General features: G+C 47.8%; 2 protein-coding genes across 3 annotated transcripts; both read left to right on the top strand.

Moving 5' to 3' along the window:
- The first annotated feature begins 1,595 nt into the window (after positions 1 to 1,595).
- On the top strand, positions 1,596 to 3,885 carry LOC120689965 (30S ribosomal protein S9, chloroplastic-like). Its single transcript, XM_039972456.1, has 2 exons — positions 1,596 to 2,081; positions 3,350 to 3,885. Exons 1-2 carry the CDS (start codon positions 1,686 to 1,688, stop codon positions 3,635 to 3,637), a joined length of 684 nt encoding a protein of 227 aa, XP_039828390.1. The 5' UTR covers positions 1,596 to 1,685; the 3' UTR covers positions 3,638 to 3,885.
- A 393-nt stretch (positions 3,886 to 4,278) lies between these two features.
- LOC120689966 (probable hexosyltransferase MUCI70) lies at positions 4,279 to 11,055 on the top strand. Of its 2 annotated transcripts, none has more exons than XM_039972458.1 (6): positions 4,279 to 4,673; positions 5,764 to 5,966; positions 6,238 to 6,411; positions 6,493 to 6,648; positions 6,852 to 7,128; positions 10,862 to 11,055. In XM_039972458.1, exons 1-6 carry the CDS (start codon positions 4,355 to 4,357, stop codon positions 11,038 to 11,040), a joined length of 1,308 nt encoding a protein of 435 aa, XP_039828392.1. In that variant the 5' UTR covers positions 4,279 to 4,354; the 3' UTR covers positions 11,041 to 11,055. The 2 variants fall into 2 exon arrangements, with proteins under 2 accessions (XP_039828392.1, XP_039828391.1); XM_039972457.1 differs by lacking the exon at positions 10,862 to 11,055 and adding an exon at positions 7,900 to 8,468 and having other exon boundaries at positions 4,282 to 4,673.
- The last annotated feature ends 4,872 nt before the right edge of the window (positions 11,056 to 15,927 follow it).

Consider the following 15,927-nt stretch of genomic DNA (forward strand, 5'->3'; position numbering starts at 1 on the left):
CCACCGCAAAAACGGAACCCCGATGAGCACCCACACCCCAGCCCAGTTCCCCTTCCTTTCTGGCTCCACTGGCATTGGACCGCCATTGCGTCGCCGCTCCAACCCACTGGCGACACCACACGCAGGCCGTGCACCATCCCTACGTCAGGCTGCCGGGCGCGCCGACCGTGGGCCCGAGTCACCGCGCCGCCACCTAACCTCGTGCTCCACCTAACCTCGTGCTGGCAGGAACTGCTGCACCGCCACATGTCGACATTGGCCAAGGCCCTAGCCATGGCGACCAGTCGTGCCGCCCCTCCCTTTCTCTTGTCCAACAATATTTGGATTAAACTCTAATTTTTATCAAATAGAATCTAATCCTATTTGATCTGAGGTAAATGGATGTCTACATCCAACTAGATTCAAATCCAGAAGAGATTAAGTGCCAAAATCCAATTAGATTTGGATCAGGCCAATCCATTTCTAGGAGTAGTTATTAAGATTGGCGTCATGGGTTTCAATCGATTATCTTAATAAAATAGTGTTAAAAGAAACCATTATGTTCGCTGAGAGGGTAGAAATTCCCGCGTTAATTTAGAAAAGAAGAATTTGCACTGCCGGATTTACGAAAATCTAACGGTCTAGACTAACCTTAAAGAGTTCTTTAATATTGATTTATTATATTAGATGTATATGTATAGAACTGCAACTCTATTTTTTATATATATGGAAATAGCTAATAGAACCGTCATAAGATTTTTATTTCGACTCGATCGTTGACCACCATGGCAATTAGCGAGAAAAGATGATATGGTGTTGTACCTCATGTTACCCAACCTATCCAACAATAGCCAATGCGTAGAACAGGGGCGGGCCTCAAAATCTCGATAGGGTAAAAGATTTGTTTTTGAAAACTAAACTTTTATTTTTGGTCTATATCCACTCAAAAAATATTAGCCTATATAATTTATTATAACATCAAATAGTGCAATTTGACTAATCGTATAATATATAGCACTACTACCAATTATATCCTAGAAGTTTTTTCTTCTATGTTATGAATTTAACATTTTTAGACCAATAAACGAGTTGAGAAGCATACCTAAATTTTACAATGACAACAAACTTAAAAAGAAGGAAGAAGAGCAAACCTTAATCATTCCTTTTATTTTATTTTCATTAAGACAACCCTGGCTACTGTCATTATAAAGCTAGAAAACCAAACAAAAATCTTGCAACCAAGGTGACCATAACCATGAAGAACTGACTAATAAGCTACTAATAATAAGAGAAAGAGAATGAGTTGAATTATCTTAGATGGATCAGCCGCAGCGACCAAACCAATCTTATTAAAATATCAGGCTTCACAGCCTCATCTCTCATATTCGAATCGGTGCAGACAACTATAGACTTTTCCTGATTCCCATTACATATTTCTTCTCGCTACTAATCAATAATACATGCACAAATTGAGAATTCAAATCGGAACCAACAAATTAGTGCCTCCATGTCTTGATGGCACATTTTCAATACTAATTACGAGTATTAAATATAAATTAATTATAGAAATAATGGTTATTCGGTTGAATACCTTGAATCGAAGTGTTGACCGGGCACCACATAGGCAGCACAGCGCTAGCTTATCCCCTTCGCCGCGGCCCTCCCATCCAAAGTCGCTCGCCCATCCAGCCAGGGCACGCCGAAGCATGGCGCTCTCCGTCTCCTCCCTCGCCGCCGCCCTTTCCCACCTCTCCCTCCCCTCCACCTCCACCTCCACCTCCAAGCCCCATCAGGCCTCCCTCCTGCGCCTCCACCCCTCCACCTCCCGCCGCGCCGTCAGCCTCGCACTCCGCGCCTCCGCGGCCGAGGCCGCGGAGCCGGCCGAGGCAGACCTGCCCGCGGAGGAGGTGGTGGCAGTCGAGGAGGAGGCGGAGGAGGATGCGGTGTCGGGCTTCGCGCTGCGGAAGTACGTCAAGCAGCGGCTGCCGGGCGGCTTCGCGGCGCAGCGGATCACCGCCACGGGCCGCCGCAAGACGGCCATCGCCCGCGTCGTGCTCCAGGAGGGCACCGGCAAGGTCTTCGTCAACTTCCGCGACGCTAAGGTGCCTGCCCCAGTGAATCTATAAGAAATGCACTCGTTGTTTTCACCATTGTGGTGCCACTTCATTGTCTGTCCCGCGTTGCAACCTGTAGAATTATCCTGCAATTGGTTAGCACCAAACACCATTGAATTTCAGGAAATGAGCCAACTAGGAGTTTTACCATGGAAAAGACAGTGTCGAAAAAACGATTATAACCAATATCTGCCAGTGTGCAAATTAGTACTACGACTAGTAGTAATAGCTAGCATATCTGAAAGAAGCATAGATATTGCTCACAACTGTAAATGGCAAGCTTCCAGTGAAAAGAAAAGAAACTTAAACGGAAAACTGAAGGAGGAAAGATATAAAATGCTCATGGCTCATCATACTTTGGAAACTACAGCAATGGATTTATTTTTGCCAAACACGGCGAAGCATTAACAATAGGCTTTGCGACTGATTTTGCTACTACACCCTTGCGCTTGTGATGAACTTTTGTCATCGATAGATTACTTTAGGCTAGTGGTTCAGAATTTGTAGTTATTATTGGCTGAGTGCATCCCTTAATAGAGGCTGGGAGACTGAAGTCAATTTTTTGCACAAAAGTTTCTGCAAGTATGACATAAGTGGCTACCACATTCGTAGTGTTACCTGTAAAAGGATGATAATCTCACAAAGTTAATATACTTATGAACTTGCTTTTCAATCTGTGTTACAAGCATCTATGGGTGTCTACATTTCCTCCGTTGGTATTGTCAGCTTCAAAGGCAACTGTTTTTGGGAATGTTGTTCGTAATTCGGTCTGAATCTGATTTCTAGTTTGCCAGTGCTTAGGATGTAGGCTTTGTTCTTTGTCAAAAATGTTCGGATTCCATCTTTCATTTGATTGAGGACTGATATACTGGACGTGATCAAGTTATAAGATATGGGCACAAGTTTTGCGCAAATCTGCACTGTTAATATGATCCTTTCTTTTAACGTATTGAGGAACGTACGGTACTGAATTCCGTCAGTTTCATGAAAACAGTTGCCTTGCAGCCATGATGTCATCTTCAGCTTGGATATACTTATAATCTGAATGTAGTGTCAGTTTAATTTTGCAATGCAGCAAGGTTTAAAGACCACTGAAACAGCCTAGAGGTTCATTTCCAGCCACTTTCTCATCGTGCAGGTTCATACAACACATGTATTAATGTGAACTGAAAGCACAATTTCAATCAAGTCAACTGATTTAGTTGAAGAACATTGTTTGATTCACTTTACTTACCAAAATTCTCCAAAATATGCAGGAGTATCTGCAGGGAAACCCAATGTGGATGGAGTACTGCAAGGTCCCCTTGGTGACTCTCGGATTTGAGAACAATTACGACGTCTTTGTCAAAGTTCATGGGGGTGGTTTGTCAGGCCAGGCCCAGGCAATTTGCCTTGGCGTCGCCCGTGCGCTAGTGAAGATCAGCACTGCCAGCAAGGTTCCTCTTAGATCAGAAGGTTTGCTGACGAGAGACACCCGTATTGTTGAAAGGAAGAAGGCTGGTCTCAAGAAGGCACGCAAGCGCCCACAGTTCTCAAAGCGTTGAGGGTGCTCAGTTGTTCTTACAGTTTTTTCATTTCCATCTCGTCACCACTCAGAAAGCCCTCCTGTATCATTTGCTGTGCAAATTCTGTAATGGACGCCGCGTATCTGTAATAGTTTATTCTTGAAAGCAGTTTTGCTGAAATCATTCTCCAAGCTTCATAAGCTCAGCTAACTATATCCTTGCACTGGACAAATCGTAGTGAACTTATAATGAATAAATATATGACCCTCATGAGTTGTCTTAAAACATTATAAGGTATTTTTCAGGATGAAAATAGTGTCATTGTTATTGCATCATTTTTTGGTCTGAAAGTTGAAATACACTCTGTTCTGGATCAGGATCTGCTTGTGATTTTAGTCACGCTTCAGTTGCTGTGACTGAACAAGAACATGTGAGGGCAGGTCTGAACCTAACAAGAATCGCTACCAGCTAATATATCCTTCACAGTTTAGGCTAGTGCTAGTTTCTGCTGGTCCAAACAGATGTACATACAATTTTGGATTTTTTTTACTGCTGTACATATACAAATTAAAAACAAAACAAAATTCGCGGTGCTCGCGGATGTGTGCAAACCGACCGAGCCGCCCATCCCAAGTCGCACGGCCCAACCCAACCCAATGCACACCTTGCCCACCAGGCCACCACCGAAGGCCCGAGTGCCCCACCCTTCTTCTTCCGTCCCCACTCCCGGGACTCCCCCCCGGCACAACTCCGGCCATGCCGTCGTCGTCGTCGCTGATCCAAGGCATCTCCATCTCCGTCTCCGACGACGAAGAGGACACCGGGAAGGTGCGCGTCCGCGTCCGCCGCAAGCGCTCCCGCGCCTCTGCCTCCGCTTCCGCCCGCCGCCGCCGCCTTCTCTTCCGCACCGCGCGGCTGGGCGTGCCGCTCCTCCTGGCCGCCCTCGCCGTCTCCCTCCTCCTCTATGAGTCCCACCGCCTAACCCCTTCCCACTCCTCCACACTGTCTTCGCCATCCTTCGCGGACTTCGGCCACCTCTCGCGCGCCGCCCGCGCCGCTGGTAGCCCCAGGAAGTGTAAGCCCACGCTTAACCCTTTAAATTCCTGTGGGTTGAGCCGCGTCTTAGTTTAATTATTTACTTGGTACTTCTAATTCGGGAATACATGGTCGTATGACTGTTTTATAATGCGATGCTCAGTTTGTTCAGTGAAGTGATTTTATTATTAGGATACGAATGTCCTGACCTGCCCAGGAGTAGTTTTATATCGAGGTATTCTCTTTGTTCTTAGTATGCATGATATGATCTGATTTTTCGCTCTGCATCCACTTGCGTTCTGTTAATATTGCGCTTTTATATTGAGGATGTGGGCATAAACAATCTCTGTTGTTTATCCTATTGAGCCTGTGTATAAAACTTTAGTGCTACTGTGTAGCCATTAGCCAATGCTGATTGACTAAACTAGACTGGAGGGCAATTTACAGTCAAGTACCTTTAACCTGCATAAGCAAATACAAATCTATACCATAGTCACAAAGTTCCTGGGTGACCGGGTCGAGGAACGGGTCGAGGGACGTCACTTTATAAAATTGTGGTACGAAGGGAGTATATCTCTATGGAACGATAAATTATTATGTGGAACGCGACTCTGATTCATCCGGGTCGATATTTTCGGGTCGATGCGTCTTTAAAAAGACAAAAACTATATATATGTGCTACTAATGAAGAAACTAATCTGCACAAGCTTATAAGAAACATACAAAATAGTACATTTAGATCATACTACACGTACTCAGCTTATTATCTAATAAAAACCACCTCAATCCGCTATCAATAACCTTCTTATCCCAATTAAATCTGCTAGCAATGGGGCTACGACCCCTCTCAAACCGGGACGCGATCCAACCTTGAATGGGACACTGACCCTCTTCGACCCCGACCCTCGAATCGGAACGGCGTTCCCGGGTCGTGGGACGAGGCATCGACCCCGAATTCTGTAACTATGATCTATACTATGCTATTTGTTTAGCGCTTCTTGCTCACATGCTTTAGTAGTTGATCTGGTTACAGTAGAGTTTTCTTTCCTTGTGCTTTCCTTCCTTGCACTTGTAAAATTTCAATACAACAGATAATACTGTTCATAAATCAAGCATTTTTGCATTGACAGCATGCTTGAAGCTTCTTGATCCTGAGAAGCTTCAAAATCTGGAGCTTCCAGAAATTCCTGAAACAAATACGTCAATCAAGGAAGTTGTGTACAGATCAAGTATGCACCATATCAAAGATGATATATCGTCACATACAGAGAGTTCACGATTTAACTTGTTCACAGGATACCAGACGCTCACTGAAAGAGAAGAAAGCTTCAAGGTTAAATTTTCAGCATATCAATTTCAATGAGTTTTTTTTAAAAAAAAATCTTTTGAGATGTTCTAGTCTCCCTGAAACTTCAAGATGTTTTAGTTGCCATGAAACTTTGCACCCACTTTACAATCTCAGGTCTCGATCGTACATTCCCCTTATCCCATTCGGCAACTACCGGCAAAGTAGATATTGTATGGTCTACTTTGTTAATTAAATTGTTCAAATTATAGTGTTTTATTACATGCCATTCTCATTTTAGTGTTATTGATGATTACAGATCAAGGAAAGTATGACAGTGCATTGTGGCTTCTGTAATGAGAATCGGTTCCAAGTTTCTGCTGTTGACAGAGAATATATGAGATATTGCAAAGTCGTTGTGGCAACCTGTGCATTTGGTGGAGGTGACGACCTTCACCAGCCAATAGGGATGACGGAAAACTCTATCAGAAAGGTCTATTGTTACTCTTGTGCTGGATGTTAATGTCTTCAGCTTCTTCCCTTTTTACTGATAGATGCTTGGCATTTTTTCTAGGTTTGCTATGTTGCTTTTTGGGATGAAGTCACTCGTGTGTCTCAAGAGGAGGAAGGCAACAAAATTGGTGAAGACAACATGATTGGTCTATGGAGGATCATTCTTGTCAGCGATCTTCCTTTCTCAGATCAACGGTTGAATGGGAAAATTCCAAAGGTAAAAGTTGGAAAATTCGTGGCTCCATTGTCTTGATTGTTGTAGATGAAAGTAGTCCAGTGTTTTGATGTCCTGCTGGATTCCTGAAAGTAAACAGCTACACACATACTTGTATCTAAGTTTCAATACCTCTGCACAGTGCTTCATTGTAGGTTATCATTTTCCACAAGCTGACTTCTTTTTTGATGATTGTTCCTCATCAGCTGATAAGTCATCGCCTTTTCCCCATGGCACGATACTCAATCTGGGTGGATTCAAAATCTCAGTTCCGGAGAGATCCATTGGGAGTCCTTGAAGCCCTCCTGTGGCGTTCAAACTCTTCTCTAGCATTATCTGAACATGGAGCTCGGAGTAGCCTGTATGACGAGGCTAAAGCAATTGTTAAGAAACACAAAGCAACTCCAGAAGAAGTTAAAGTGCAGTTGGATCAGTACCGAAAGGATGGCATTCCTGATGAGAAAAAATTCAATGGGAAGAAAGGTGTGTCTCTCATCTCAATATGCATACCATTGTTTACATCTTATACTCTTATTATGCTCATTTCTTTTTTCTTCAGTACTAGTTCGCTTTGGCATTTTTGGCATGCTGTTATGTTTCCTGGCTTGGTGTCTGTAGTTTACATATCGATATTATTTATTCATGCATCATCCTTAATCCAGTTTCTTGAACGTTTCTCGAACCCGATTCCAGCTACCATCCAGCTATAATGCTATGCCCTTGCATCATGTCCCTATTAGTGCCCCTCACTGTTATGCAGCGAACATGATTTGCATTTTATCTCTTCTAGTCCTTCCTGGTAGTAACTATTTACCCTAGCAATCAGGACATTGGGCTACCAAACCTTTGCACACTTTGTAGCAATAAATAGAATAATGCCATCCATCACTGTGGGCAACCATGCTTGTCGTTCATCAACTAATGTGCAGTACAACTGCTCAGCTGTAGTTGTGCAAAAGGCACAAGTAATAAAGCTGTCGAGTTGCATGCGTTTATTTAGCATAAAAGCGAGCTCCTTTTCTGTCACTGAACCAGTGATACAGAGGAGGGCGGCCTCCGCACGCATTCCAGCCCCCAGCAACCCCACCTGTGGGCTGGGTAGTAGAACCGGAACCACTGCCAAAGCAAGCCTAACATAATGCTTCGCTTCAGAGTCTCAGATCATGCACATCCTTTCCAGTGGTGGTCCTCGTTACGACTTGCGGACCCCAGTAACGGCAATTAACCGACCCGGTTTCCTTTTGCCTTTTACAGCGCTCGCCGAAGCTTCAGTGATCGTCCGGGATCACGCCCCCTCGACCAACCTCTTCATGTGCCTGTGGTTCAACGAGGTGGTGAGGTTCACGTCCCGGGATCAGCTGAGCTTCCCCTACGTCCTGCGGCGCCTGAGGCCGCCGGGCGTCCACCTGTTCCCGGTGTGCGCGCGCAAGGACCTGGTGAACAGCTTCGGGCACAGGCGCAAGGTGAAGCCGCTTGTCAAGGACGCGAGATGAGCTTCCGGACCGGCTCCTCTGATCTGCTCTGGGGTCTCGTCTCGGTCGCAACGCAAGAAGCAGCTCGGCTAGCGCCTGACTAGTTACTGTCGTAAGTATGATTGTGCAGGTGGATTCTGACGTGTAGCGAAACTACAGCGAGAGCGCTGCCGTCGAAGTAGAAGTAGTGTAGGACTGTAGGTTAGGGTAGAGTCGTAGAGAAGGTTACAGCTGAGACGGCATGTTTGTGTCGTGGAAAGTTGTTTCAGGTAAAACCGGCCTGAGCTTTTGCCATTCTTCCTGGAGGATGATTCAATCCCAAAGATCCGGCCGTCCATCTTGACACTTGCAGAACAGCACAGAATTAGCAGCGTTGTCCGTGCAGGTGATCGAGCCGTTGGGGAGTGACGGAGTGTGACTGATCTCACTCTCGTCTGGAGTTACTGCGTATCATTCAGAGCAATAATTCGGCGCGTACAAACACGTACCTACCCGGAGTCCAGAGGCACCCCCGACACAAGCAAAAGCGACCGGGATTGGACAACAGAAAAGCGGCATGCCACTGGGCTCGTGGCCGTGTCCCCGTGTGTGCGTATCGGCTTGCTATTTACGCCGACGCCGACGCCGACGCCATCGGCCTGACCTCGCCTCGCCGCCCGTGAATCCGAGGCCCTCCGGTGCCCGGTCTCTCTCGCCATCTCGACGTCGTGCATTCACTGCGGCCGGCAGGCATTTACCCGCGCGAGCCCTGGACTGGGCTGGAGGGAGGCGAAGGTCTTTTACAGCACAGGGATTCAGAGAAGCGAAGGATCAGGGATCAGGAACGTGGGGAGTGGGGAATGGGGATCGGTGACGTGGCGAGCCCGCACGTGAACTCAAGTACTCAACCCAACTGATCGCGCCACAACTCCTCCGCTCATTGACCTCGCTCCGAAACAATCTGATCGCGAGCAGCAACCGACGCTGCGGTTAGTGGGGTTGACGTGCCGGTACTCATCATCGTCGTCTACTCTACCACTATCGGCTACGCAGCTGGCTCCAGGAGTCAATGGAGAAGCCGCCCGCACGCCCGCGCTCGTAGCCGGCGAATCAAAGGCCACTTTGGAAAGTTGTCTCGAACCGTGCCGAGTGCCCGAGCGCACGCACTACGAATCCAAGGAGGGGCGTCAGAATCCAAAGTCCACGGCCACGCGTGTGCAGGCACACGGCGCACGGAGGGAATAGGATCACGCTAAACGGAGACGGCCGAAAAGACGGCTGGAACCCGGGGTCTTTCCCCTTTCGCTTTGCCCTCACTCCGGTCCTCCCCTCCCCTGCTTGCTTTAGCTGAGCAGTGAAGTGAGAGTACCTCCCAGTATCGGTCGTGGAATCTTGAACGGGAGGCCCTTTCGTTTTACGCTTCCTTTTGGCCTTTTCTGGCCTAGACTTTCCCCCTTTTTTTTTGAAAGATCCGGCGTATATTAATAAGAAGAAGAGAATTGACCCTGTTTATAGGTAAACCGGGCCCGAAAACCGCACAACAGAAACAACAAAACCTACCACTATAACACCTACAGCTAGCAACCCCCGCCGGTTGGATTGGGACATCAACCAGGACTCACTCGACTTTGGCTGGTCGGATTGGGACATCGACAAAGTCACAACAACTTACACTCCGCTAGGTCGGATTGGGACATCGACACGAGCCACCACAACTCTCCGTCCGGTCGGATTGGGACATCGACTCGAGCCACCACAACCTACACTCAGCCCGGTCAGATTGGGACCTCGACCCGAGCCGCCGCGAACTCCGCTCGGTCGGATTGGGACATCGACACGAGCCACCACAACTCACAACACAATCCAAAACAAGAGAGAAAAGGAAGGAAAAAAAAGCCCTTCCGGAGGCCGCCAACGCCGAATGATGCCTCCAAGTCGGAAAAGCCTGACATCGTGTCACAGAACTGACATGTGGGGCCCAATCGTCAGCCCCCTTATTTAGGTTTTGTTTTTCCAATTTCATTTATTTATTTCGGCTGATATTTTCATAAATGCATAACAAATCACAGAAAAATGCGAAAAATGCAAACTAAATTTTGTTGGTTTGCTTAGATCAAGATCTTCAGAGGAAAAATATTCATGCATGTGAAATGTCAATTTTTCCCCTGCTAAAATTATGGTTTGCGTTTAAGCTAGTTTATTTTGTATCGGTTGTTCTATTTGTCTAAAAATCCTGAAAATTTTGTGGTAACCTACTCTTTGCATGTGTATTGCACCTGAAAATTTTTCAGGTACATAACCTATGTGCATATTTGTGGATCTATTGTTGTTCATTTTATTTTGCTAGCGCTAAAATAAATGTTTTCGGTCATCAATAAATATTGGAAAATTTATGTGGCATGCTTTATCAAAATCATGTTGTGTTGATAAATTCTTGTTGCTAGATCATATCTGCAAGTTAAGAGTTTGCAAGTGTTTAGCTCCTAGCCGCGGTTTCACTTTGTCTGTTATGAAGTAAATTCTTTTCTGCAATGTACCTTTTCAACAGTGGCTTGGGTCCAGCTTAGCCCATGTGTTCTTGCATTAGGATTAAAATAGGTTACACTTGAGAAATATTTGGTTCTATTTGCTTGTTCGTAATTAAATCTCTAATAAATCATTGCCAAGTCGTTTCTTTCTTTTAATTGCCGTATTGCATTCTGAGTGCCTTGCATCATTTCATTGCACCGTTTTAACTTTTGCATGGCATCTTTTTATACGTGTAGACGCCGCGGACGAAGCAATTTACGAGCTGGTTGCTGAGCCGGTCCCGGAGCCGCAAGCAGGAGAGCAGCAGGAGGGCGCAGTCGAAAACACGCCAGAAGAAGTTGCTAACCCCGCTAACTTGCAAGGCAAGCCCTGGAGCATAACACCTACTTTAAAACTTATGCAATGTGTTATTTAAGTACTTGTGCATTAAGTTCTAGGAGTTACTTGGAACCTTAAATGCATTATCTTTAGGATACCCCGATCTTTTACTAGCATGATAGGGCGATAGTACTGCCATGCTTAAGTATGATACGGTAGAAGACGGGTGATTTCCTATCACCCGCGAGATTTAGGTTTGATACTTTAGTAAGAAGGTAAGAAATAATACTATGAGAATGGAAATGGACACCGGGCGGAGGGAAAGTTGGACATGACTATGGAATAAAGGAAAGTTGAGTTTCCGCCTGTGTCGATTGAGGACCGTTCCGTTGTTGGCCTTTTGACCGAGGATTGAATAGTACTAACCACATGCCGGAAATAGGAGGTAGTCGAAACCGGTAAGCTAATTACCTAAATTGTGTTGGAATCTGATTCTCGACCTGCGGTGCTGGGTAGGGATGACGGATGAGGTAGTCGTCCACGAGTTCACCGGGTGTTCGTCGTGTGGGGCTCCTCATCCGGGTGCTGGCGGGCTTGATTCAGGCTTCAGGATAATCGTGGGAACGGTTGCTCGGTGTGACCCGATGGGTCGCACTTGGCGTGTGAGTTAGGTCCACCTTGTAAGGTTAAATCGGATCGATTCGTCGTGACTCGCGGATATGAGAGCTTTGGTCAATGCGTCGCATCGTAGTAAGGATTGAAAGGACAGAAAGAGGAAAGATGGATTTATGTTGATGTTCTTGAAAAGATAATATGATCAACCATGTATGCTCTAGAGAACTAGGCAAACCTAGTTTCTAGCTATCAACACAATTGGAGCTAAAATATTAAAAGTAAGGATCCAGTATTAGTAGCTTTTCAGCAAAATAACTCTAGAGCCAAATAGCTGTGCATGTCTAGATAATGGTTTAAGTATACCCATAGACGGGTAAATCTTGCTAAGTATTAGAGTACTCAGGGTTTTGGTTGTAACCCTTCTGAGCAGGATGTGTTCCGGAAGACTTCGAGAAAGTGTGCGCGTCTTGGATTGGTCAACCTTTTCCTCCGGGTTGGACTGTCGAGTGGGTCCCGTCTTCTCCGTGAAGTACGGGCAGGTGGGCCTCACATTAGTGGGCAAGATGTGAAGCTCGTCTTTTGTCATCGATGTTATCTACCGTATTGTATTTTTGGAAGCTTGTTTCAAACTTGTCTAACTTTCCGCTGCATTCAAACTCTGAGATTTGAAATGTAAACCTGGCTTATAAACTCTTGTTGTAAATTAATTTGGAGACTTTTGTTTAATTCTTGTTGTAATTTAAGTTTGAACACTTTTCTTGCTTGTAATCACCTGTGCTCGTCTTTTGGCGATGGTTCCCGTGTAATCGATCCTGGTTACAGCAGGCAGTCTGGGTGTACTGGTTGACTGCAGTAGCTGTGGTTTAAGCTTAAATGGTTGATTAGTGCACTTGATCGGTATTATTTGGACTGTTCTGTGACACATCGCCTCCAGGACGCCGAAGACGTCGTCGATGCCAACCCAAGAGGGGTTGGGCATTCACCTGCCACATCCGACATGGGAGACCGACGCCCAAGACATCATCCACAGGTAGGAGCAAGATCCGAGCAAAAAATGCTCGACATCGCCTTCAGAAAGGAAATGACGCCAATGACGCCAACGCCGCCGTCCCAAGAAGGGATGGGTTTTCACCCGCATCATCACCGCGGTGAAAAGACGGCCGGCGTCACCAGACCACCACCATGGTGTAGCTGGCGAGCCTCCGCACAGCCGCAGCCAACGACGCCACCACGGCGACACTAGCGTACGCCCGAGCAAAACCGATGTCGGCACACGCTACCATGGCGCCGCCGACACACCGCAGCACATGTTGACCAGACGCAGTTGAGAGCGCAGACCCGAGCGGGGCGCCGAGCAGCACCAAAGCCTCAGCCACCAAGCCGCGCATCCCTCGGACACCGACAACCACGCCCCAGCGACGCGCCCACACAGGGGCCGCCACCGCCGCACCCCGCCGCGCACCTGCAGCAAATGGCGCCGCCGCACCCGCACCTTGCCGCGCCAGGCCGCGAGCGCCGCCGCCACCGCACCGTGCCCGGCCGCGGGCACCGCTGCCTGCCGCGCGCCCCGTGCCAGGCCGCGAGTGCCGCCGCCGGCGCTGCCCCACAACGTACCCGCCGCGCAACGGCTGCGGGCGCCGCCGTCGCCGCAGCCCCACAACGTACCCGCCACGCAACGGCTGCGGGCGCCGCCGCAGCACCAGCAGCAAGCCCCGTCGCGCTCCGGCCACGGGCGCCGTCGCCGCCGCGCCGTGGCGCGTCCCGCCACGCTGAGGTCCAAGACGAGCAGATCCGGTGGCCGAGGGCGTGGATCTGGCTGTTCAAGAGACGGATCCTGCCGGGGGAAGCCGGGGATGGCCGCAGACGGCACCATCGACGGAGCAGCCACCATGAGAGGGCGAGAGAGAGAGGCGAGTTGGAGCCCCGCCGCCGCCTTCCTTGCAGCCGCACGGACTTCCGGCGGCTGCTCGGGCAGCGGCGAGACAGGGGGCGCGGCGGTGCTTTGGGAGGCGGTTCCGCCCGAGCCGCTCCGGAGGAGCCCGACAGACAACCTTCCCTGCTAAGCAATATGATAGTTTCCTCCACTTTCCCCTTTGATCTCTTCCCTGTGTTAAAGACCGCCCGGCCGCACGTACATGCAGCGCTGCCTGGTTGGGCTTTCGCCGGGAGACGTGCGAACCCGCGATTTCTGGCCGGAGTGCGCGAGATGTTCTGCTCTCGCTGAGATTAGTCGTCGCTGATGCGATTAGTCTTCGTGCTTTGCCCAAAAGTGTAAAGTAAGCGAATGTTCGTGGGCTTGGAGCTTTTCTGTCAAAGGCTATGGTTTTCCGCGTCGGATGTCCTTCTCCTGGCTCTGGCTACCATCTTGACTGTTATTTCCTCAGGGATTGTTATGACTAGCTGCAGTACTCAGGGGCTTTTTTTAAGTCAATGAAACTTTTTAATATTTAGAAGTATTAAATAAATGTTAATTATAAAACTAACTGCAGAACCCTAGGGCTAAACTGCGAGACGAATCTAATGAGGTATCTTAACCTATGATTAGTGAATGGTTACTGTAGCATCACGGTAGCAAATTATGAATTAATTAGGCTCATTAGATTCGTCTCGCGAAAAAACACTCAGCTGTCAAAAACATTTATAAATATATTTTATTTAATACTATAAAATAGTAAGATTCTTTTTGATGTGATAGGGACTTTTGAAAAAAGTTTGGTTGGCCTCATCTTGACTGTTGAGAGGCTCCAGATTCGGCAAGCTCGGTGATGGCGTTGTTGACCTAAAACGATCATCCCCAGCAGCAACTCTGCAAGGCACAGCTGAACTGGCAAACTGCTAAGTCTGAAACTCTGAACAAAAGGCGGTGAAAGAATCAAAGAATATTACGGTGGTGAGCTGGTGGATGATACTGTAACCAGGAGTCGATACTGCTACTCCAGTACCGTCACTACCCTGGTGTGAAGTGGTGGTGATCAATCATCATCAGCCGTGGACCTGTGGATACAATGCCAGCAGCAAGCAGAACATCGACATCGGATCCGCTTTCCTTTTTGACCTCGCAATAAAGAGCGCGAGCGCGGAGCGGCGCGCAGACCCAGACGGGGGCGAGCCGCAGTCCCGCAGAGACCAGAGCAGACTTTGGGGCTGCCGAGACTTGCAAGAAAAATAGATGGACGGACGGATGGATGCAGGGAAGATTCGATACGAAGGATCGGAGTCGCTTGGCTCGGCGAGACGGCGAACTCTGTGCGCTGCCGGACGGCACGGCACACGCATCTTTCTTTCCGGGTCTCAAGAAGATCCATCATCGTCCATTAATCCACTCCGGGGGTGTTTAGTTGGTGAAAAAGTTTGGGTTTGAATACTGTAGCACGTTTCATTGTTATTAGACAATTAATATCTAATCATAGATTAATTAACATCATTATATTTATCTCGTATGAATTAGTTAGACTGTGCATTTATTTATTTTTTTAACTATATTTAGTGTTCCGTATATGTGCCCGAAAATTTAATATGATATGAGGGATAATATAGAAAAAAGTTGGGAAACTAAACGCTGCCCCATGCAACCAGCAAAAAGCAGAGAGCTGCGTTGTCTAGATTCCAATTCCCATCGTCACAGGCTGCCAAGTACAGTAGGATGTCTGTCTCCTAATCTTCTTTCTTATGACCATTGTTTTTCTGCCTCATCTTTGCTGTGCAAATCACCATTGTTTTTCTAGGCGTATCCTGCATCTTTGCTTTGCAAATCACCATTGTTTTTCTGCCTCATCTTTCTTACGACCAATTCACAAGTAAAAAAAAAACTTTGCTCCTGCAGACGGCAAGGTTGCAGCATCCTTACGTGTCACCGACTGGTGGCCCTCCGAACAGCATGAACTTTGACTCCGTTGACAAAGCCGGTGATTGTCAACTGTCGGAGCGGTAGTAGCAACTAGGAAGGGCAACGCCAACGTGAACGCCCACTCAGGTTTTTGGTGCCTAGTAACGAGCGATTAATCATGTGCCGCGCCGGGGGGCGATCACTGATCAATTAGTCACTCTTGGATTGACGTGGACAAGCCATGTGGTGGCCTGTGAAAAGATGGGGCGGCACGAACCTACTCCCACAGGCCACAAGCCCAAAGAGGGGGCACACTGCCACTGCGAGGGCAAAGCTGACCTCCGAGAAGCTGGCATGGAGGCCCTCTTCCCTTCCCCTTCCCCTTCCCTTCCCTTGGCCCTCCCCATGGCAGCGATGTGGGGCAGGGGGGGGGGGGGGGGGGGGGGGGAGGAGACCGGCAGTCGGCAGGCTGCTCAAATTTGGCACGGCGTAAATCAAGTTGGCTTGTCTGTATTAGCAGGAACTGCTGCTAGCTAGTTGACA

This window comes from Panicum virgatum, chromosome 9N (genome assembly GCF_016808335.1).
Source record: "Panicum virgatum strain AP13 chromosome 9N, P.virgatum_v5, whole genome shotgun sequence".
NCBI lineage: Eukaryota > Viridiplantae > Streptophyta > Magnoliopsida > Poales > Poaceae > Panicum > Panicum virgatum.